Genomic DNA, 24,922 nt, shown 5'->3' with positions numbered 1-24,922 from the left:
CAGGCAAATGGTGTTCAGTGAGAAGCTTGACCCCCGGCAGAGGATAGTCCTGGGAAATGGCCTGCAGCTCCTATGTCTCTGATCTATGTTGCTGTTTGTTCCTCTGCACGACTCAGAGTGACTGTGTTTTAGAGGGATGCACAGACAGGAACTAAAGTGAAGGAGGCAGGCAAAGAAAGGCTGTTTCCCAGTTCCATACGGTCAACAGTGGCAGGTCCCTTTCATGGCTTATGCTTTGACCTGCCTCGCCAAGGAGCACCAAAAAACAAAACAAAAACAAAAAACAATGGCGGAAACAACAAATGACCAGCCCACACATCTTTTCCCCCCTTGACTGCTGCAAAATGGCTTGCACCCTAAGGCTTACCTGTGACTTGCCCAGCAAGAATGGTCAAAATGTATGATGCTTTGCTACCCCCCCCCCCCACCCAAACTCCAATTAATGTTCCCACCCCATCCTGCCCATCTGCATCCCTTCGCCTGTCAATTGTCATACCAGTCGTGAGGGGATGGGGACAGGGGGCAACATATCAACATATACCTTGCCCCAGCAGCACCTTCCACTGCAGCATTCAGCTGGGACATGTAATGGTGAGGTGAGGCAGAGACACACAGACAGACAGGTTGGCCAGAGGTATATTGTTGCAGCCTTGGGGTTTTTGGCGGCTGTGGGAAGGGCCAGGTCCAGGAGCCAAGGGCGACCAAGGCCCTTTCTTTCCCTTGCTTGCCAGAGCCCGGACCTCTCCTCCTCCTCCTCCTCCCGGCCGCAAAATTCCCTTGTTCTCCTATTCTGACAGCAGTTCTGGATAAAGTGCATCATCTGTGGGGGAAAGGGAGGGGAGAGGAGGGGGGCTGCAAGGGAGAGGGAACCTGAGCAGCTCCCTGCTTGGCCCCAGAGGATGGGACGGGATAGGACAGGATGGGAGGGAAGGCAAGGCGCTTGGCTGGAGGCGCTCTGCCCGCCGCCCATCCTCTTCCTACATCCCGGTGGCTCAGTAGTGGTGTCCCAGTCATTGCCCGAGGCAGAAGGGTCTGGAGAAAAGGCAGAAGCAGAAGAGCAGAGGGGCGGGCAGTGGGGCCGTTTGTCATAGCGGCCGGGGCCCATGCAGTCCGGCCACCTCTGGGGTGAGCAGTGGGTTGTGCATCCCCTTGGTTGACATCCAGTCGTTTAGAAATGCCTGGGTGGCTTTGCGGTGGGCCAGGCGGTGGGTGATGGAGAAGCCAGCGTTGCCTTCCAGCTGGGACAAAATCACAAGGACTTGCCTAGGAGATGAGAAAAAGAGAGGGTAACAGGTGCGCTGGGTATTAGGCATGTGGGGAAAAAAGTTTTGGATTGTAAATATACTTTGTTAAGGCTGTTTCTACTCGGCTATCTTCCTGCATCTTTCTCCCAGCAGGAGGCAGTTTTCCAAGGCATATGAAGGGGGCTTCCTAGGAAACGAAGAGGCATCGACCTGGAGGCATCCTGCCCTGGCTTCCTTAAAAAAGCACTCCCTTCTCTCTTGATCTGGAGGTAGAAAGGAGAAATGGTGCCTCACTTATAACGCCTTTCCCCGCCTCTGGCTCCATACTTCAATCTCCTTTCAAGAGAGAAGGGAGTGCTTTTTAAAGGAAGCCAGGGCAGGATACCTCCAAGTCAATCCCTCTTCCTTCCCTGGGAAATGGGAAGCCCCCTTCATATGCCTTGGAAAACTGCCTCCTGCAGGGAGAGAGCTGCGTACCTGTGACTCTTGTCTCCTCTAGACCAGAAACAGCTTTAACCAAGTATACATACAATCCAAAAATGATTTTTTTTATGCTGATACCATTCCCCCCAACAATGCACATGCCAAGCAAGGCCTATAAGGACTATAGTCCTTTAAAGCAAATACTACAATACTCCCATTTTCCAAGGGCTTTAAACAGATGACTACCAAACAGAGATGCTAGTGTCAAACTTGTGGCCCTATAGTGTTTTGGGCTTCAACTCCCAGAATTCCTGGCCATTAGACACTTTGCTCAGGGTTTCTGGGAGTTGGAGGCCAAAACACCTAGAGGACCAAAAGTTTGACACCGCTACCTAGCAGCAGATTCCACACAGAAGCACTGCATAGGGCTAGATAACCTTGGAGGTCCTTTAGTGCTTTACAATACTCATGATGTTCAAATGAGCCCATGACCAATTTCCTGATCTTTGAACCACGGTTAAAAATAGTAGAAATTGGATCTTTGAGCTGGACTATTCTGGACAAGTGACTCAAATCTAATGCTCACCCTTTTTTTGTGTAAATGACCTTCCCAAAATCAGGGTACACATTAGAATTGCATCATATAGTCATCTTAGTCCTGAGCCAAAGCAAAAGGGGAAGCTGCTTCAGGGGCAGCACCTGGAGGTCCTATGAGGGACATTTGCTCTTATTTAATGGTCATGGCTCAGTGCTATGCAATGCTGGGATTTGTTTGTTTGAGGCACCCTCATTCTTTGGCAGCCCCCATGATCTCAAACTACAGTCCCTCTGACTCTATAGCATGGAGCCAAGCCCGTTAAAGGGGATTCATTCTACAGCATAGGTGCACCCTTTTCCACAGCTGGAAACTTTGATGTCCTAATACTTTTGTTTTTAAAGAAGGAATGCGAAGCATGCAGCTGCTAAAATGCACACCTTTTTTTTTTTTTGGCCAAATTAGAAAGAGTGCACTTTTTTCAGCAGCAATTATATTTTTTGGTTTCAAGGTTTTGAAAATTGAGATGAGCATTGGATTCAATTGCGCATTAGATGCAAGTAAATACATGGAGGTTTCTGAGTAGCACAAGGGACAAAATCCCCTGGAAATAGAATCATAGAATCAAAGAGTTGGAAGAGACCTCATGGGCCATCCAGTCCAACCCCCTGCCAAGAAGCAGGAATATTGCATTCAAATCACCCCTGACAGATGGCCATCCAGCCTCTGTTTAAAAGCTTCCAAAGAAGGAGCCTCCACCACACTCCGGGGCAGAGAGTTCCACTGCTGAACGGCTCTCACAGTCAGGAAGTTCTTCCTCATGTTCAGATGGAATCTCCTCTCTTGTAGTTTGAAGCCATTGTTCCGCATCCTAGTCTCCAGGGAAGCAGAAAACAAGCTTGCTCCCTCCTCCCTGTGGCTTCCTCTCACATTATACATGGCTATCATATCTCCTCTCAGCCTTCTCTTCTTCAGGCTAAACATGTCCAGCTCCTTAAGCCACTCCTCATAGGGCTTGTTCTCCAGACCCTTGATCATTTTAGTCGCCCTCCTCTGGACACATTCCAGCTTGTCAATATCTCTCTTGAATTGTGGTGCCCAGAATTGGACACAATATTCCAGGTATGCTCTAACCAAAGCTGAATAGAGGGGTAGCATTACTTCCCTAGATCTAGACACTAGTTTGCCCTAAGCGCCATTCACTTTAGTTCCTTTATTTCCTGTCGTTATCACAACATAAAATCACATTGGCCAGAGTGGATTCCGATTGCCTTATTGTAGTCCCCCTTTGGGAAAAACAAAGATGTTTCTTATCTTGAATGGTGGAGATTCCTTGTGCGAGATGAGTAAAGGAAAGGCAATCTCCTTGTCTTGAATCCCTCTCCCAAACGCACCTTTCCTTGGGGATAGAGCCCTCCGCAGTGCAATGGACTCTCAGGTGGAAAAACTTACGTTTCTCCTTGGCCGTGGTTTTCCGCAGCCACTCTTCATTTTTCTATCTCCTTCTCTGGTATCTGAGCCGGATTGGCAGTGAGTGCTGGGCTTGGGTTGGACCCAGCCGGCTTCCCTTCCTTTGGTCCGCTCAACCTCGCCACAGCCTATCCTCCGACCCCCACCCTTGAGGGGTGAGCGCCACTGGGGTCTGCTGGATGCTATTGGTTTTTGCGCTCCCCCCCCCCGCTTGTTTTGCCGGAGGGAGGGGGGTGTACCGTCGCCCACCGGCCATTGTTGGAAGGTTGGCACCCTAGGAGCTCCTAAAGCGTCCTGCCTGTTGCCATCACAGCTCACCGGAAGTCCCACACGTACTGCTCTTGAGCCAGGCATCCCCCATTCTGTATCTTTGCATTTCATTTTTCCTGCCAAAGTGGAGTATCTTGCATTTGTCACTGATGAACTTCATTTTGTTAATTTTGGCCCATCTCTCTAATCTGTCAAGATCGTTTTGAATCCTGCTCCTGTCCTCTGGAGTATTGGCTATCCTTCCCAATTTGGTGTCATCTGCAAACTTGATGATCCTGCCTTTTAACCCTTCATCTAAGTCATTAATAAAGATGTTGAACAGGATCGGGCCCAGGACGGAACCCTGCGGCACTCCGCTTGTCACTTCTTTCCAGGATGAAGAGGAAGCATTGGTGAGCACTCTCTGGGTTCGTTCATTTAACCAATTACAGATCCACCTCACCGTAGTTTTGCCTAGCCCACATTGGACTAGTTTCCTTGCCAGAAGGTCACGGGGGACCTTGTCGAAGGCCTTACTGAAATCCAGGTATGCTACATCCACGGCATTCCCCACATCTACCCAGCTTGTAACTCTATCGAAAAAAGAGATCAGATTAGTCTGGCATGACTTGTTTTTGATAAATCCATATTGACTATTAGCAATGACCACATTTGTTTCTAAGTGTTTGCAGACCACTTCCTTAACAATCTTTTCCAGAATCTTGCCTGGTATCGACGTGAGGCTGACCGGACGGTAGTTGTTTGGGTCGTCCTTTTTTCCCTTCTTGAAGATTGGGACCACATTGGCCCTCCTCCAATCTGCTGGAACTTCTCCTGTTCTCCAAGAACTCTCAAAGATGGTTGCCAATGGTTCTGAAATGACTTCCGCTAGTTCCTTCAATACTCTTGGGTGTAGTTGATCTGGCCCTGGGGACTTGAACTCATTTAGAGTGGCCAGGTATTCCTGTACGACTTGTTTCCCAATTTGGAGTTGGATGTCCTCAAATCCCTCATCCACTCCGTCTTGCTGAGGTTGAAGATGACTTTCTTTTTGTGAGAATGCAGAGGCAAAGAAGGTATTTAGTAGTTCTGCCTTTTCCCTATCCCCTGTCAGAATTGCCCAACCAAGCTCTAAAACAAGTTACTACCACACTCTTAACATCAAGATATACATTCTAGTAACGCCTTACATCAATATTATTATACAAAAGTGGCAGTAGTACAAATTCTTCATATGAGTAATATCAACGTTGAGTTGCTCTTGGATGAGTTCCTTCCCGCTGTGTAACAGAGTAGTTGTCACAGTCTTTTAACAATATTTATCAAGGTTGTTATTTCTGGATAACAGGGATGGCCAAGTAATCCGTAATGCCGGGACGAGTACAACTGGTTTCCCGGGTACAGGCCAGTTTCGATACTTCCTCAGGTATTCTCCCTGCTTGCTTGGCTCTGCCTTCTCATTCCTTCTTGTACATATGAAAATATAAAGGAAAACTACTAGTATACTAAGCAGTACAGTTGAATTGATATATGCCATACTAAAAATAGACATGTAGAAAAACACCCCAAATTGATGTATATAATAATCAATGATCTTAGTATTATTGTTATAACTTACATGTCCATGCAGCATCTTTACATGTGTTGTTCTTTAATCAGTTGCAAGCACTCTAATGTATTACAGTAGGTTCTTAAGTACTGGAGGATCATTAAGAGACAATGAGTACTATGGGATCATTAAAGGTAACAGCTGAATTCTAGTTTGTCATTCAACCCTTGAGGTGTTAATTTCTTTAGTTTGTAGATCCAAAAGGTCTTCTGCGGAGAAGTAATTTCCTGTTGTCCATATGAGTAGGGGCTTGTAATTTCTCTAAGACATAATACTTAAGGTCATTACTGGAATGAGAGCTGTCTTTAAAGTGCAAGTACAACGTGGATTCACAACTCATTCTTTTGATCCTGGATCTGTGTTCTTGGATCCTTGTTCTTATAGGTCTGCTTGTCATGCCTATATACAACATACTGCAGGGGCATTGAATTATGTAAATCACATTTTCCGATGAACAGGTGGAGTAATTTTTTAATTTAACACTAATGTTTAACGTAGGATGAGTGAATTCTTTTATGTTTGCTGTAAATTTACAGCATTCACAATGTCCACATTGAAAGTGTCCCATAGTGGGGTTCTGTGTGCCTGTATCGGATTTTCTTATATCTGATTGGATCAGCATGTCCCTTACATTTTTTTTTACCTTTTTTGGGCTATAATTGGTTTTAGTTGACAGCCAGGGATGTCTTGTACTAAATGCCAGTGTTTAAAAATTATTTTTTTGTATGTTGGATGTTTGTGTATTTAAGGTGAGGAGACAAATGATTCTGTTGGTTTGTGTCTTCGGTTGGTATTTGAGTAACATCTCTCTATTTTTTGTGTGTGTTTTGTCCAATGCTATATTGAAAATTCTTTCAGGGTATCCTCTTGCTTTCAAGTTGTTCTTATAGGTGTCTGCTGCCTTTAGAAAATCCTTATGTTTGCTGTTGTTTCGTTTTAGCCTTAACAACTATGAATATGGTAAATTAGCTTTTAAAGCATGATGATGGAAACTTCTATAATGTAAGATGGAATTTCTGTCTGTGTGTTTTGTATAATTGGTTACATATAAGTGTTCCCTCTCTTTGTGTATTGTCACATCCAAAAAACTGATGTTGGTGGAACTAATGGTACTCGTAAATTTCATATTGGGATGGATGGCGTTAATCCAATCACTGAATGATTTAGCTTTCTCAAAACAATCAAAAACCATTAATATATCATCAATGTATCTCCCATAATATAACATATTTGTAAAGTATGGATTCTGGGTCTGATTGTATATGAAAACTGTTTCGAGATGGGCAACGAATAAATTAGCGACAGATGGCGCAAGGAGATTCCCATAGCTACTCCCCATATTTGTAGGAAATACTTGGAGTCAAATCTAAAATAATTATTTTCCAAAACTATATCTAATAGGTCTAATAAAAAATGTGTGAGAGGCAATAGTGTTTCTCTAGAGTCAAATAAGTCTTTGATGATGGTTCTAACCTCGGATAGTGGTATATTAGTGTAAAGGGAAGCAATATCTAAGGTCATCAAAATACATGATTGTGGAATATGTAATGGTTCTATAGTGTTAATAAGATGCGTAGTGTCTTTGATGTATGACGGTGATTTAGAAACAAAAGGTTGGAGGAAATAATCTAAGTATTGGGCCAGAGTTCTAATATGGATGAAGTCCTGGTGGAGGTATAGTTCCTTTATGTATTTTGGGAAGAACATAAAAAATAGGAGTTCTAGGGTATAGGTTCTGAAGGAATTGAAATGTCTGCATAGTAATGTATCCCTTTGCAAGTCCCTCTGAGCATACTATTCTACTTAATGATTTTATTTTGTTTGTGGGATCAGATGGTAGTTCCCTATAGAATAAGTGGTCCGAGAGATGTTTTTTGATTTCAGCTAGATAATCTGACCTATTCATTAATACTAAGGCTCCTCCCTTGTCTGCTGGTTTCCAGATGTAATCTTTCAAGTTGGACAATTTATTAAGAGTGTCTAATTCCCTATTTGACATGTTGGGATGTGACCCTTTCTTACATTTGGGAAGTCTTTCTATATCTCTGGTAACTACCTTTTCAAATGTTTTGATCATGATATTCTCAGTGTTTGGACAAAATTTGCTTTTAGGTTTGAAGGGGTCTGTATGTACGTTATCCATTTTAGGTCCAAAAAAATGCTTTAATCTGATGCTTGATGGTAAGAGAGTGTTAGTAACTTGATTTAAAGCTTCTGGAACACTTGAGAATATCATCAAGTATGTAGTAAAACTGTGTTTTGGTGTTTCAAATTCCTTTTCTGTCAATATTGTTATTTAAAATGAATAGAGAATTAATGGTATGGTAATACGTGAGTGAAGTGTTACCAAATTCAATATCTTTAAGAGAAGTTCTACAGAAGTGGATAGTCCATTACATATACTATATACCTACTTTTCTCTTCTTGGCATATTATAGACATCTGTGTATTCAGTGTATATTGTCCATACTAGGCCAAGGCTCCTTCCTTTCTCACCTGTGTAGTGGTGGCACACTGTCCTGAGTCTTGAGACTCCCCCGTGTTGACACTACGTTGAAGCTGTCTGTGCAGTCGCACTGAACGTGCAGGTAGGACTTTGGGTGCCGGTTCTCCACCACAACGATGAGGCCAGCCCAGCCGTGTGTCAGGTAGTAGCAGGTCATGCCTTCGCGCCCCTAAGGAAGCAAAGCAGGTGATCAGTCTTTTTTTGACTCAGGCACTGACACCTTGCACCCAGGGGCAACACTAATGGAAAAAAAATCATTGAATTGATGTTTCATCTTTCTCCCAAGATGGGATTTAAGAAAGAGGAAAACATTGCAAGATCTTGTCAAAAAAATAAAATAAAAGGGGGAACCATGCAAGAAGTACATAAAGATGCTCTCTAACCATATAAAGAACAGTGTTGGGAAAAGGACATATACTGGGGCCATATGTCCCTCCCAATGTCAATCCTCCTTCAGCACTCTTCACTTTTTTAATATTAAAAAAACCCTGCTGATTTCTGAACACTGAAATCCAGCGTATGAGGAAAATGCAATTTTTGCAGAATGATCTGAAATGGTCTCCAGAACTAGTGTGGAGACCTTCCTCTCAGCAAATCTTATCCATGGATCTGCCTTAGAGTAGCCGGAAGTGAGACATGACTTGGAAGGCACACAACCACAACATTTGAGATCTTTTTGAACTGGTGTATATATATATATATATATATATATATATATATATATATATATAATCAAAGTGAAAGTAGGTATGTGGCTGGGGCTCCCACTTTCACAGACAGGCGCCCATTTCCATAAAGAACTATGAGCCTCACCAATGAGGAGCAAGCAAAGGCCCTCCCTCCAATGACATTGCAGGTTATAGTGAGCACCGTGAACTAGAGCCACCAACCCATGACAGTGTCCTCCTCAAACGCCATACTGCCCATCACCCAAGTGAAGGCTTTTATACAATTTCATCCTAGATTTTATGTGTTTTCTCCACCACAGACATCCCAGTGTTTCTGACTCTCTCCATTGATGTGAAATGCGCATGACCCCACCCACTGTCTCTCCTATAACCCTTTCCTACTTTTTTTCTACTCTGTCTGCACATCAAACAGAGCAGAATTGATCAGAAATATAGTATACTGGAGGTGTTGGGGGGACTCACTCAACATGATAGAAGTTGTAGTTCAACCTGCATCAAGCAGAGCGCTGTGACCTCCACAGATAACAGACTGGGACCAAACCTGGTGCACAGAACTCTCATGACCAGCTGAACATACTGGAGGGGGTTGCAGGTGACTGAGTCACCAAGTTGAAAGTTGTAGTTCACCCTGCAGCCAGAGGGCGCATTGAACCCCACTGATGATGCATCTGCAGCAAACTTGGCACACATGCCTAACACAACCATTTCAAATACTAACACAGTTTGAGGGGGTTAATCTGGCACAATGAGAGTTGTAGTCCACCCACATCTTTATACATTTTCTTATTTGGAATATTCATAAATAAAATAAAACAAATGGCTTCTTCAAATAACCTGGGTATTGCCAGGTACTTAAGTTAGTATCCTATCCTATCCGATAGGAGATAGCTTGGAAAAATTACTCTGGAATTATCTGGAATGCTAGGTGCCCCACACCTGAACTCTGTACTTACCTCGTGCCTCTCGCCCTTGTTCTCTGTGAGAAGGATGATGGCATCAGCTAGAGTGGTAGACTGAGCCTCAATCTGCTCCACCATCACCAAGCGGGAGCTGTAGATGGCCAAGATGTAGCAGGAAACTTCCATAGCTGGGCTCGCATTGCCGGTGGTAGGACTGGAGACTGGGAGGGGTGGACATAAACAAGCCATGTCAGGTGGCTGAGCTGCATCTCTAGGATCCCTGTCCTCACCCTCCCTGCCATCAGGCCTCCTTCTCACACAGCTTAAGCTTGAATGCAACTCTAGAATGCAGACTCCGGCACAAGCCAACCCATTATGGAAGGGTTGATTTTTTAAAAGATGCAGGAATCAGGGCTGGAAAAGAAACAATAGGGCTGCCCTTCTGGATGGGGAAAGGATGAAGGACCTCTTTTGGAATAGCTCAGGTGACCTTATAAGTAGGTCTTAAGAACTCTCCCAACCCATACTGTTCAGCACAAAATATATGTTTTCAAAGTCTGATAGAAGTTCCAGCTACTTCCTTTTTTTCTTATTTTTAAGCATCTTTTGGGCACATGTGAAGGATCTGGAGCAGGCCACATGTGAAGGATCTGGAGCCAATTTCTAACAGCCAGTAGGAAGGCCAAAGTTGGCCCATGCCTGATCCAAAGGCTCATAAAATTGGACTATGGACTTGACAAATGTGGATCTAGGGCAAGGGAGCTTTTCCCAGCCTGAGACTGAAATCTCAAGGATTCCAGTGGTGGCTTCCTAGGGTTAGAAACAGGAGACCAAACACGATAACATAATGTAGTGTAAAGCTCTTGATGCTAGTAGCCTAGCCAGCTTCAGCTCAGAATCAGCCGGACTCTGATTTCACAAACTTCAGGACATCATTATTTAACTGAGGGGTTCGAAGCAGCCCAATGTATTCAATGGTGGTCAAAAGAGAAGTAAACTGAAAATTAAGCATAGGTTTCTATACAGCTTGTGTGAATTTGACTACAGCATTGGATGTTTGTCTTTTTTGTATGTAAACTGCCCTGAGTCCCCTTGGGGAAAGAGGCTGGTCTATAAAGTATGTATGTATGTATGTATGTATGTATTATTATTATTATTATTATTATTATTATTATTATTATTTGTTACACCACTTCTGCACAGAAAATCACGGGTTGCCCTCTTTCTCCCCTCTTTGGAAGAACTTTATAAATCCTGCAGCCTTAAAAAAGCTCAGAGCATTCTTGGAGATTCATCTCACTCAGCATATTCTTTCTTTGAATTTTTGCCATCTGGCAGACGGTACAGAGTGACAAAGGCAAGGACAAACAGATGGAGAGAGAGCTTTTATCCTAGAGTTGTAACCATACTAAACTCCATGGCTTTGCACTGATGTAGCAGTGAGGGCTGTATGTTGGTGGTGGGAGTGCGGAGCGATGGGTGTGTTGCTTTGTAGTGTGTGCTAGAGAAGGCATTTAATTTCGCATAGCACAATGACAATAAAACTATTCTATTCTAGTCTAGCCTATGTATTCGTGTATATACCTGGTGTTGCTTGAGTGTCATTGTGACCACTGCCTCCCTACTTTTTCCCTTCTCCAGCTCTGAGAAGGAATTCCTTACAATATCTTATTATTGCCATCTGGCAGACCATACAGGGTGATAAAGGCAAGGACAAACAGACTTAGAGATAACTTTTATCCTAGAGTTGTGACTATGTTGAACTCCATGGTCTCGCACTGATGTGGCATTGGGGGTTGTGCAGTGGTGGTTGGAGTGTGGAGGGGTGAGTGTGTTGTTTTGTGGTGTGTGCTGGGGAAGGCATGTAATTTCATTTTGCAATAGCACAATAACAATAAAGGTATTACATACTTTTCTATTCTATGCTATCCTGACCCTCTACCTTCTAATATTATTTTGATAAGTAAGTAAGCCAGCAAGAGCAACTTCCCTGCCCACTGCCTGGCTTGCTTTCTGCGGTTACCTTGGTCGGAGGAGCTGCTGGTTACTGCCGCGGTCCAGTGGTTGAAGGCACAGCACACCACGGCATACTCGCCTGGTTCCAGCATGACATTGCAGTTGACAAACTTCTTGACTGCTCGCTTGCTGTGTGCCATGAGGAGCCCCAGGCTGAGCTTGTTGCCGTTGATGAAGGTGGCACGGAATACCATGATGCAAAGGTCCAGCAAGTGGCTGTCCACGGTCTCTGAGCGCCTGCAGTAAGGGAGAGGAGACGGCCTCATGCCTTGCATATGGGAAAGGAAAGGTTCCAACTGGAAAACCTGCACAGGCAGTCATGACAGACCAGACGTCAACAGAAGATGTTTTGGATAAGTACCAATGATCAGGGATGATGGGATTTGTTCAAAGGTTGAGTTAGCCAGGATAAGACAATTTCCTGTGTTGGACTCAGGCTGAAACTTGTCCTGTATCTATTTGTAGTGTTCTTACCCTTGTTCATATGCATCTTGTATTGCATTTATCAGTTTAATTAGTTATATCAGAATATCAGGACTGATATTCATGATAAGAGAAAGTAATGACAATGCAGGGGAAAAGGAAAGGGGTAAAAGGCAGACTCTTGGGTTCCTATATTAGAACAGGCATGGGCCAACTTCAGTCCTCCCTCCACATGTTTTGGACTTCAACTCTCACAACCGGCTGTTAGGATTTGTGAGAGTTGAAGTCCTAAACACCTGGAGGGCTGAAGTTGGCCTATGCCTGCTCTAAGTTTTTTCACTACAAGTCCCATCAGTCTCAGTCAGCACTGCCATCGGTCATGGGAATTACAGTAAAGATTTCTGAAGTTTACAGGGTTACCCAAGATAATAATAATAATACACTTTATTTTTATCCAACTCTATCTTCCCGAAGAGACTCAAAGTGGAATACAGTATACAAATATATAGGCAAACATTCAATGCCTTTTACACAGGGAACAATTGTGATGATGTGTAATTTTTATTCCTATAGTTATGTGTTGTTTAAACAGCAGTTAATAAATAGTAAGTATGTAGAATTATATTTTGTCAGAGATGGTGGCTGGCTTGGCCTGAGTCGCCATAGCAACGGGTTGGAGCCAACTGTCACCTAGCTGCACGGCTGTTTGAAATAGGCAGTCTGTAAGCCGGTGAGCTACAGGGAAGACTGATTTCTCTAGTGGGAGAATGAGGGAAGAATCTGTAAGCTGGAGAGCTACAGAGAACACTGAAATCTCTGGGTGGGAGATTCAGGGAACTAGTCTGTGACCAAAGAGTTACAGGAGAGTTACAGGTTGATTCAGTGGTGTGTGGAAAACAAGCAGGAATTCTATAGTCAGAAAACTGCGGTTCTTTAATATTAAGAATTATTAAAGAACCGCAGAATTAAGAATCAGGGTTTGGCTGTGAGCCAATATAGTTAGATAAGTCAGGTGGCTTATTGGTAGTAAAATAACACTTGTTGAAGAAAGATATATCTACTCAAAGAAATCTCTTAAAGTCTGTACCTAAAGTTACTTATGAAACCTTACTAATGTAACCAATCAAGATTTGTGTCTCTTGTGAAGAAACAATTGAATATGTTATACTCCTGTTAAATAAATTTGTTACTGTTTTCCTCAAGCCTTGCCTGATACAGTTTCTCCTAAGTCAAACAGCCTGCATAAGAAGTAAAACCAAACCAGGGACAGTAAACGCTACGCTATCAAATGAATAAATACTTCTACAAATAATAGTCCCTTTATAAACTAGCTCCTAAGCTGATATTGATCATTGCCCAGCTTTCCTCACAAATTTGGTGGAAGTAATTTTACGCTCCTTCACAACAATGACATACAATACACTAACAAAGGCAAAGGTTTCCCTTTCCATCTCCAGTGCCTGGAGGAGATGCTTAACACCTGGAGGAGATGGGGAGGTGCTTTTGATCCATTTTCCATGCCGAGAAGCCTGTTGTCCATAGACCCTCCTGGTTGTGTTGCTGGCATGGCTGCAGGGGCACCTTTTATCTTCTCGCCAAGGCGGTACCTATTGATCTACTCACATTGCATGTGTTCAAACTGCTAAGTTGGAAGAAGGTAGGGCTAACAGTGGGAGCTCACCCTAACCCGCAGCTTCAAACTGCCAACCTTCCAGTCAGCAAGTTTTTCTGCAGCTAGCAGTTTAATCTGCTGTGTTACTGCGGTCCCTCCAACCCAGATGGCTGAAACTTGTGAAGCCAAGAGAATAAAAGGCCCTCGGAGCAAGTTATGGCCATGTTCTCCTACGCTTGAAAGCCAGTCTTACCTGCTGCCTTCCTGGAAGAGGGCAAACTCTAAGGTGGCACGCTCCAGCACCGTCAGCGAGGTCACCGTGATGGGACCACTGTTTGGGAAAGTGCCTTGCACACGCACCTCGTGCCAATCTGAATGGAGCTTACAGATGTCTACTGAGTCAAAATACCTGGGAAAGGAACAACAGAAAGCTCATTGGATCTGGAAGCAGCTCTTGCCAAGACCCCCACAATCCTCTCCAAACAATCCTGTGAGGGAACTAAACATATGATGAAAGACTGAAGGAGTTGGGCATATTCAGTCTGGTGGACAGAAGAGGAGTGCCATGACTGGAATCAAGGGCTGCTCCCGAGAGTAAGGGGTAAAAAGAAAAGGAAGGAAGAGTGAAGGAAGGAAGAAAAGAGGAGGAAAGACAAGGATGAGAGAGGGAAAGAAAAAAGGAGGATGAGAAGGAAAGAAGGCAGTAAGGGAAGGGAAAAAAAAGGAAGAGAGGAGTAGGGATGGAAAGAGTTAGGAAGGAAAGAAAGAGGGAGAGATGGATGACAAGAGGATAGGAAGAAGGGAAGAAAGAAAAGGAAGAGAGAAGAAAAGGGGGAAGGGAAAGAGAAGGAAGGAAAGGAAGGGAGGGACCAGAAGATAGGACCTAGCCTAGTGGTTTGAAGTTACAAGACAGTAGATTTCAATTGAACATTAGAAGGAACTTCCTGACAGTGAGAATTGTTTAGCAATGGAACCAATTGTCTAGAGATGGTGGAGACTCAGTTCTTGTGGGTTTTTTTCGGGCTATATGGCCATGTTCTATAGGCATTTCTCCTGACGTTTCGCCTGCATCTATGGCAAGCATCCTCAGAGGTGAGGTCTGCTAGAAATGGGAAAAAAGGGTTTATATATCTGTGGAATGACCAGGGTGAGACAAAGGGCTTTTGTAAGTTGGGCTGGGTGTGAATCTTTCCAATGACCACTTTGATTAGCATACAATGGGCTGACAGTGCCTGGAGCAAACTCTTCTTGAAAGGTGATTAGATGTCACTGCCTGTTTTTCTCCCTGCTATTTTGCTGTTGCAATTTTAGAATTTTTTAATACTATGCTAATCAAGGTGGTCATTGGAAAGATTCATAGAATCATAGAATCATAGAATCAAAGAGTTGGAAGAGACCTCATGGGCCATCCAGTCCAACCCCCTGCCAAGGAGCAGGAATATTGCATTCAAATCACCCCTGACAAATGGCCATCCAGCCTCTGCTTAAAAGCTTCCAAAGAAGGAGCCTCCACCACACTCCGGGGCAGAGAGTTCCACTGCTGAACAGTTCTCACAGTCAGTCACACCCAGTCCAACTTACAAAAACCCTTTGTCTCACCCTGGTCATTCCACAGATATATAAACCCCTTTTTCCCATTTCTAGCAGACCTCACCTCTGAGGATGCTTGCCATAGATGCAGGTGAAACGTCAGGAGAAATGCTTCTAGAACATGGCCATATAGCCCGAAAAAACCCACAAGAACGGAGTGATTCCAGCCATGAAAGCCTTCGACAATACAATGGTAGAGACTCTTCAAAATAAGAGATTGGATAGCTACAGATAGCTACCTGCTGCTGGGAACACTCTAGCTGGAGAACCTTGATGGGAACCCTTCTAACACTATGATTCTATGATATCCAGCACTCCAATATGACCTTTTCACCAGGAAAAGCACATAATTTTGCGGCGGTGATAGCTCTCCTATCTCCTTCTACCCAATGTATTTTTAACATGTTCTGGCTAGCTGTGCAATTCAGCAGATTAAGAAGCCATCTTACGGCCTCCAAATAAAAAGACCTAAGTTAAAATTAACAGTTCACAGAAGAGTCAGGAAATCATGAAAGCACGAGTAAATGGTGCAGCTGTGTTAAAATTCCATTTCAAAACAACTCCAAATCACACACACACAAAGCCTAAGAAAAACAACAGGGAAAACCATTGAGATAGAGATTTTTACTTAACATTTTAGCTGGAAGTGCTCTGACAGCTAGATCAACTGTCTGATTTTAAAAACCATCTAAACATCTATCTCTTCCGGCAGAAGGCCTACCCAGCCAATTTTAAACTTGTGTCTTGTATTTAATTTCTGTTCAGTGTATTAATCCTCTTTGAGCCACAAGGAGAGGCTGGCAAGAAATATAATAATAATAATAATAATAATAATAATAATAATAATAATAATTTTATTATTCAATCTGATTAAATGTGGGAAATCTCTGAACTGTTTACTTCCTTCTGCTTCAGACACAATGGGAGATGCCTTCAATGTCTGATCATGAATTGAGGAACCGCTCTCTCAAATGGAAGCCCCCCAAGTGAGTGCAACCAGGAGCTTGGGAAAGATCTCCCCTGGCTCCATGGAATATATAGGAATACCTGATAAAGTCACTGTACTCCATCCAAAAGACCCCCTCGCTGCTCCCGTGGGGCATCAGTTCGTGCCTCAAGGGTGTCGGCCAGTGAGACCACTCATCAGACCAGCTGCCATTCCAAGAGAAGCGACCCCATGGGTTACGGAGCTGGAGCAGCCTAAGCAAAACGAGGAGGAAAGAACAGAGTCAGGCCTGAGTAAGTGAATGGGTGATTCAGGGGCTCAAAACCAGCTCAAGCTTCCTTTCTGAGTCAGTGTCTGACCCTGACCTTCTAAGGGAGGGTCAAAACATAATCTCTTCCATAGCCAAAAGTGAGTTATTTTATCTAAAGCAAACAGAAGTAGATCAACGAGGAAATGAACACTGCAATTTTATGTATGCTTGTTCAGAAATAAACCTTGCTTCATTTGATAGGACTTCCTCATAAACATGGACTAAAGCATTGAGAGTCCTGACTCATTATTATGCTATTTATTTATTTATTTAAGTGAATTGAGAATACAGTTATAATATATAAAAAAACAAACAAAGTTAAAAACTTAGCATTATACTAAATGTCCTTTGACCTCTGGTGTTGCTGTAAGAAGGTCCTCCATTGTGTGTATGGCAGGACTCAGACTGCATTGTAGTAAGAAGTCTGTAGCTTGCTCTCCTCCACACTCACATGCCATGGACTCGACTTTGTAGCTCCATTTCCTAAGATTGGCTCTGCAGCTTGTGGTCTCAGAGAACACCCTGTTCAGCGCCTTCTAATTCCCCCATTCTTCTGCATGCCCAGGTGGGAGTTTCTTGCCCAGCCTCAGCCACTGATTGAGGTTCTGGGTTATAGCCTGCTACTTTTGGATACTTGCTTGCTGAGGTATTCCTGTGAGTATTTCTGTAGATCTTAGGAAGGTGTTTCTTCATTTAAGGGGTTGGCATGCTGGCTGATATCCGAACAGAGGATGGGCCGGAGATGTCAATGCCTTGGTCCTTTCATTATTGGCTGATACTTCCCAATGGATGTCAGGTGGTGCAATACCAGCTAAACAGTATAATTTCTCCAGTGGTGTTGGGTGTAAACATCTTGTGGCATGTTTCATTAAGAGCCACATCCACTGGTTTGACGTGGTGAGATGTATTCCTCACTGGCCATGTGTACTCAGCAGCACAGTAGCAAAGCACAAGGGCAGATGTCTTCACTGTATCTGGTTGCGATTAACAGGTTGTGCCAGTCAGCTTTTGTACATTATTATTTCTAACACCCACTTCTGGCTTGATATTCAAACAGTGCGAGCTGTGGGATGCGTCAGCTCGGATAGACGCGCCTGATACAGCTCCCTGACTGCAAGCAGTAAAAGCTTTAAAAAAGCCTAAAAAGACTATAAATCCATAAATTTCTCCTCAACCTGGACCCGGACTGAAAGGGAAGCCGAAGAGGTTGCGGTGTGATGTGCCTGGAGCTATAAATCTCTAAAATAACAAACTCACCAACTGAGGCGACTGAGAAAACTGAAAGTAAGTTTTCGTGATGGCGGAGAGAGCGGAGAGAGCAGATTGGGGAGATAAATTGGACAGAATCATGAAAAATCTGCAAGAGCTTAAAATAAGTACTGATAGCGTAAGAGAAGGAAATAATGAAATAAAGGAGCAAATTAAAGTGATGAATTCCCGGCTCGAACTGATCGAGGGCAGGGTGGAAAAATACGAGGGAATGATCAAGGAGGTGGCAGAGGAGACTAAGAAACAAAAAGAGGAGATACTTCAATTAAAGTATGCGAATCAACAACTCCTAGACAAAATTGCTGACCTGGCAGATCGTTCCAGACGTGCAAACATACGTTTGAGAGGAGGTGGAGGGGAAGATTTCCAAATCAAGGAGAGTTTGAAAGAGGATATTGTTATATGGTTACAGACATTGGCTCAAATTTCATCAGAGCAGATAGAGAGAGTGCATTGGGCTTATAGAGGAAAAAATACACCCAAGGACATTCTAATTAAATTCACGAAAGAGTCAGATAAGGAACAGGTTTTTCGGAAGCTTAAAAAATTCAAGGACTTGAACTTTGCTGGTAAAAAAGTTTGGCCACTCTTGGATTTATCACCAGAGACATTGAGCAAAAGGGCTGAAATGAGGGAAATTACAAGTACCTTACAAAACAAGGGCCAACGTTACACCTGGGCGTTTCCAGCAACTTTGATCGTCTATAAGAACAGTAAACTTTATAAAGCCTTTAATTTGGACAGTGGAAGGAAAATGCTCAGGAAACTAAGACTGGTTACAGAGGGAGGAGCATTGGATGGAACGGAGGAATCAGATAAAGAAGAAGAAGCTCAGAGTTCCACACGGAGAAAGGAAAGGAGTAAAAATGTCAAGGACATTTACAAGACAGCTGGACAGATAACAGATTTGGAGACGAGAGATACAGAAGGAGCTGGACTGACAGAGTTATGCTCACCTCAAACATTATTTGTTATTGGAGATGCGAAGGACAAGGAAGAGAATCAGAGACAAGAGAAAAAATCTTTAAGAGATCTGAAGGCAATGAATCTGCAGCAACTACGGGAATACGAGAAAGAAATTCGAGAACTGAAACGACAAAAGCTTAGAGAAGAACCAAAAAGAATGGAAACAAGATCCACTGTGGGGATATAAGAAGGAAGCATCCTAAAAATAATAGAACTGTGATAAATGGGGTTTAAGAACTTGCAGGAGGGGGGAGCTGGAGAAGGGCAACACAGCCACCAGGGGAGTCTGGGATGGAAGAGAACAGATGGAATTCTCTTTCAGGTCTTCCTCTGAGAGGGAGAGGAAGAAGACCGGACTCTGAGGGGATTGGGGGAGGGGGAGGGGGAGACAAGCAAACAGGGAAAAGGAACTACAGGAGGGTAATTGTAAACAATATCTTGTTATGGCTCAGTTTGTAATTGTCTCACATAATTGCAATGGCTTATCTGCTCAGAACCGAAAAGCAAGACTGATGAAAATGGTGAAAGATAACAAGGTGGATGTTCTATTTTTACAAGAATCACATAAAAGATTGCGGGATAGTACTCCACTATTTAATGACAGGATTTGGGGTCAAATTTATGAATCTCGAGGTTCAAATAGATCACGTGGTGTGGCTATTTTAATTAAAAACACATTAGATTTCCAGGTGGAAAAAGTAAAAAGGGATTCAGAGGGGAGGTGGGTAATGATAAAAGGAAACATAGGGAAAATTAGAATGACTTTGGTTTGTATATATGCCCCAAACAAAAACCAAAAAAGGTACATAAAACAAGTATTTAGAAAGGTGGATAAGTTTGCAGAAGGGGAATTGTTTTGCGCAGGAGATTACAATTTGGAATTAGTGTCAACAAGGCAAAATAATAATAGGAAATTAAATATAAGAGAATACAACATGCAGGACCTATTAGAAGGGGAATCAGAGAACAATAGGTGGACTTATTATTCAGGAAGACATGATACATATAGTAAAATAGATTATATTTTGGGGAAAAATACAAACCAATCATTGATTCTAGAGGCAAAAACACTTCCAATATATTTGTCAGATCATGCACCATTAAGAGTAAAAGTAAAATTAGAAGTAGAGAGAAAAGAAAGAACCTGGAGATACAATACAATTTTAAACAGTAGAGAGCAAGAATATGAAATGATAAGGAAAGAAATAATCAAGTATTTTGAGACCAATGATAATGGACAAGTAACTAAAGATATAATTTGGGATGCAAGCAAGGCTGTGATAAGGGGTCACTGTATAAGTTTAGAGGCAAATCTCAGAAGGAGATGGAGGAATGAACAAGATAAGATACTAAAAGAAATAGAAGTCTTGCAGGACAAACATAAAAGAACTAGGGATAGAAAGATCTGGATAGAATTAAAAGAGAAGAGAAAACAATTAGAAGCTTTTGAGGAAATGAATATAATGAATAAGTATTTATATGTTAAAAGTTATTCCCAAAGTTGGAATATAAAATCAATGAAGAGGATGGCTTACTATTTGAAAAAGAAAAAGGAAAAAACCTGGGTAAAGAAATTGAAAGATGAAAAAGGGAAAGAACAAGAGGAGCAAAGTAAAATTAGGGAGGTAATGGCAAAATATTATAAAGATTTATATAAGGAGGAGAGGGTAGTACAAGGGAACTTAAACATTAGAGAAAAAATTGCAGAGGAAGACAGAGAGTTATTAAATCAACCAATAACACAAGAGGAAATATTAGGGGTAATTAAAGGGTTAAAGGGAGCTAAGTCACCAGGGCCAGATGGATTCCCAGCGGAATATTATAAAGCATATATGGAAGAATTGGTACCACATTTAACAGAGTTGTTTAATGAAATATACACTAAGCAAAAAGTCCCACAAACCTGGAAGGTATCAGAAATTATTACTATACCAAAAAAGGGAAGAGATTTAACAGAACCAGGGTCATACAGGCCTATTAGTCTATGTAATCAGGATTACAAAATATTTACAAAAATTTTAGCGAAAAGATTGGAAACAATAATGCCAAAAATAATTAAAGAAGATCAATATGGATTTGTGAAGGGAAGAAAAATTGGGGATCCAATAAAAAATGTGGTAATCGCAATGAATCATGCAAATTTGAATAAGGAAAAAATTGGAATTCTTAAATTGGATGTTTACAAAGCCTTTGATAAGGTCAATCATAAATTTCTATTAAATGTATGTCAACAGTTGAATATGGGGGAAAACTTTTGTAAAACATTGCAGCAACTATATAGTAACTGCAAGGCAAGAGTAAGGGTTAACGACAGAAGGACAGGAGAGATACCCATCTTAAATGGTACAAAACAAGGATGTCCATTATCCCCCACTTTATTCGTAATAGCGATAGAAATACTAGCTGAAAGTATTAGGAATAGCACCAAGTGGACAGGATATAAAATAGAAAAGGAGGGAGGGGAAAAGGAAGAAATAAAGCTGAATCTCTTTGCTGATGATGCAATGATTATTACAAATCAACCATTAATCATGATAAAAGATATGATAAAAAAATTAGAAGATTTCAAGAATATATCTGGATTATTTGTTAACATCAAAAAGTCAGAGATACTATGTATTAACACCCCACCAAAAGAACAATTGGAGATTAGGAAAATATCAGGATTAAAATTAGGATCAAAGAAGCTAAAATATTTAGGAATATGGGTATACAAAAATCCAAAGAGTATAGTTAAGGGGAATTACAAACAAAAGTGGAAAGTAATAGAGAAGCAACTTAAGAACTGGGAAGGGAAAACATTAACAAGAGTGGACAGAATAAGGGCATTGAAAATGTTCATAATACCGAAATTATTATATTTACTCCAAACCTTACCAAACACAGTAGAGAGGAAAACATTAAAGACATGGGACAGAAGAATAAGAATATGGGCAGTTGGCGGGAAAAGACCCAGAATAAGGGATAAATGGTTAAATGCAAAAGAAGAAGAGGGAGGCTGGGGGATCCCAAGTCTGGAAGTTTATCATGATGCATTTCAAATCCAAAGATTGCTGGAAATACAATATACGGAAAAAAAATGGGTAAATATGGAGAAGATAATAAATAATATTAAAGGAAAAGAAATAATATTTAGGGAATGGAAGAGGAGAGAGGAAACAGAACTTAAGGAACCCCTTAAAGGAACAGTAAAAGTGTGGAAAAAAAGAAAGAAGAAGTTAAATCCAGGTAATGAGAATAAGATGGCAACTATATGGCAAATGAATTATAATAATGATGAAATGATAGGCAGAACATTGAGACTGATTGAAAGCAGAGGGAAAAGGTTAGTAGAGGATCTATATACAGAGGATGGAAACCCCGTAGAACAAAAAGAAATTCAGAATTGGATAGGGTCAGGGAATTGGATTCAAAGCTGGGCTATAAGACAGGAAATTTTTAGACGGAGGGGGAAAATTAGAGAACAGGATAGTCCATTTGAGAAGGTGATTAGGAAATGTTTGAGAGGGGAAAAGAAAGTGGCAGGAGATCTGTACGACCAAATTATAACAGTAAAAGAAGAAATAATAGAGGAAATTTTCCAAACATGGAGATTGGATATGGAAATTGAGAGGGAAGACATCCAAAGGGAAATAAGTAATATAGCAAAAGAAAAGTATAATGTATTAAGGGAAGCAAGAAGGAAAATGTTACAAAAATGGTACAGAACTCCTGCACAACTTTCACGCTTTGTACCAGGGATAAAGGATAGGTGTTGGCATGGCTGTGAACAAAGAGGGGTGTTTAATCATATGATATGGGAATGTGATCAAGTGCAAGAATACTGGAAAAGGATTGAAGGGGAAATCAATAGAATGTTAAACTTACAAATAGTAATAATTAATAGAAATATACTACATGCACGAATAGCAGGAGTGAAGAATATACAAAAGGAAAAAATGGTTGACAAATTAATCGCTTGTGCACAAATAGTTTTAGTGAGGGGTTGGAAAGACAAAACAAAATGGACGCTGATTAATTGGTATAACTATATAGTGAACATGTTAAATGTGGAAATAACAAATTGCAAATGGAATAATATAGATAAAATTGAAAAGGTTACAATAACTAAGAGGATGTGGGAACCAGTTCGCAACTATTTAGAGAATGTGTTAGGATGTGGAGCAGAAAAATTAAGACTGAGACTGATATTTCAAATGTAACTTCTGTAGTTTGATGTATAAATGGCATGTACAAGGAGGGGAGGGTGGGAGTGGGAAAAACCAATAAAACAATTAAAAAAAAAAAAAAAAAAAAAAAAAAGATATTCAAACAGTGCTTCTTGCAGGTGACAGCATGGTCAGGAGTACTCCCAGGTATTTGGGTGTGCCTCAATGCTCCAGTGGGATTCCTTCTCACGTCATCCTCAGAGCTTGAAATGATTGTATGTTCTTAAGATGAAAAGCACACGTCTGTATTTTAGATGGATTAGGAATCAGCTGGTTTTCTCTGTAATAGGCAGTAAGAACACCTAAAGCTTTGGAGAGCTTCTGTTCAACAATTTCAAAGCTCCCTGCTTGAGCGGTGATGGCACGATCGTCAGCATAGATGAAACTCTCTGTCCCTTCTAGCAGTGGCTGATCATTTGTGTAAACGTTAAACACAGATGAAGCAAGCATGCTCCCCTGAGGCAGGTTGTTCTTCTGTCTTTGTCATTTGCTTCTTTTATCCTGGAACTCCACAAAAAGCTCCTGTTTTGTAGCAGATTTTCTATGAAGCAGGTGAGGTGGTAACCCTTTGTGATATTATATTTTTTCTCATAAGGAGGTGATGATTTACAGTATTATATACTGCTGAAAGGTCTATGAAGCAACTCTTATAATCTGAATCCCCATCTACTTGAGGGATGAATGGGCAATTTAAAGCAAGCAAGTAATCCTTGAAACAAACACATGGGCCACAGTGTTTGTCTTAGCTGTCCTTACCTGCATCCTTGCACATCTCGTACATCCAATATGGAGTATGCATGCCTTGGTCGAAGGCCCATGCTTTCATAGGCTGCATCGTCTACCTTCATGTTGCCCCCTCCACAGGACGCGCCCATTAGGAAACTGAAGAGTGAAGGATGGATGGGAAGGGAGGGATGGATGGATGGATCAGTAGGGTGAAGGTGGAGAAAAGGCAAAGATCTATCATACATGGCACCAGGAATCAAATGGGGGGAACACATTTGGGAGATTATCTTAAGAGAAAAATGCACTACTGATCATTTTCGTAAGAGTGGAGAAATAGACAACAGACTCCAATCTCAGCCTGGCAACTTCTGAATGAGAACCACTACAGCAATGGTGACATAAGCATGGATTAGAAATGCACATTACCTGTGCAACCACCCATGGTGAAAATCAATTTACATGCCAAATCCTGTGTTAAAGTCATGTTACTTTTCTAGAGTATGATTACGTAACACAATTTGAAACACAATGGGATTGGTGCTAATATGGGTTAAAGCACTGAGCTGCTGAGCTTGTTGATCGAAAGGTCACAGGTTCGATTCCGGGGAGCGGCGTGAGCTTCCACTGTCAGCCCTTGCTTCTGCCAACCTAGCAGTTCGAAAACATGCAAATGTGAGTAGATCAATAGGTACCGCTCCGGCGGGAAGGTAACGGCACTCCATGCAGTTATGCCAGCCACATGACCTTGGAGGTGTCTATGGACAATGCTGGCTCTTCGGCATAGAAATGGAGATGAGCACCACACCCCAGTCAGACATGACTGGACTTAATGTCAGGGGACTACCTTTTACCTATATGTTTACTGTTTTTATAGCTTAATTGTGATATGTATTGCTTCTCTTATGTGGCACCGAATAATTGCCAAAACTGGAAGCCGCCCCAAGTCGCCTTCTGGGTGAGGTAAGAGTGCGGTTGAAACATAGTAAGTAAGTAAATAAATAAATCGGTTCTTGGTTTGAAAGTGTTATTTCCTGTTTAATGGCGCTGCCTGTAAAGGTCGGATAAATCAGATATCTTAATCCCTAAATCAGACCTCACTCGCTGCCACCAATTGTAAAGAATCTAGCAAATCGATCTCAATCACTGGAGACCAAATTATAAAGATCTATTCAGATCACTAATTCATGCTGCCACCAATATGTAGAGCGGTCACCAATTGTCAAGGGTTAACC

The 24,922-nt window shown here is 41.9% G+C and overlaps 1 protein-coding gene across 5 annotated transcripts in view; it reads right to left on the bottom strand.

Moving 5' to 3' along the window:
• Positions 1–1,011: 1,011 nt before the first annotated feature.
• The window catches only part of LOC137095223 (calpain-15-like), a 339,156-nt gene continuing 315,245 nt past the window's right edge, over positions 1,012–24,922 (bottom strand). For all 5 annotated transcript variants that reach the window (XM_067461636.1, XM_067461637.1, XM_067461639.1 and 2 more), the window contains 7 exons: positions 23,721–23,846; positions 16,313–16,465; positions 13,929–14,084; positions 11,648–11,877; positions 9,679–9,845; positions 8,027–8,205; positions 1,012–1,263 (listed from right to left, as the gene is read on the bottom strand). In XM_067461636.1, the coding sequence (XP_067317737.1) occupies positions 1,086–1,263; positions 8,027–8,205; positions 9,679–9,845; positions 11,648–11,877; positions 13,929–14,084; positions 16,313–16,465; positions 23,721–23,846 (1,189 nt within the window). In that variant the 3' untranslated portion in view covers positions 1,012–1,085. The remainder of the gene's footprint in view (positions 1,264–8,026; positions 8,206–9,678; positions 9,846–11,647; positions 11,878–13,928; positions 14,085–16,312; positions 16,466–23,720; positions 23,847–24,922) is intronic.

The sequence above is a fragment of the Anolis sagrei genome, chromosome Y (genome assembly GCF_037176765.1).
Source record: "Anolis sagrei isolate rAnoSag1 chromosome Y, rAnoSag1.mat, whole genome shotgun sequence".
NCBI lineage: Eukaryota > Metazoa > Chordata > Lepidosauria > Squamata > Dactyloidae > Anolis > Anolis sagrei.
The sequence above is the reverse complement of the archived record's forward strand: the minus strand, read 5'-3'. Positions and strand labels throughout refer to the sequence as shown.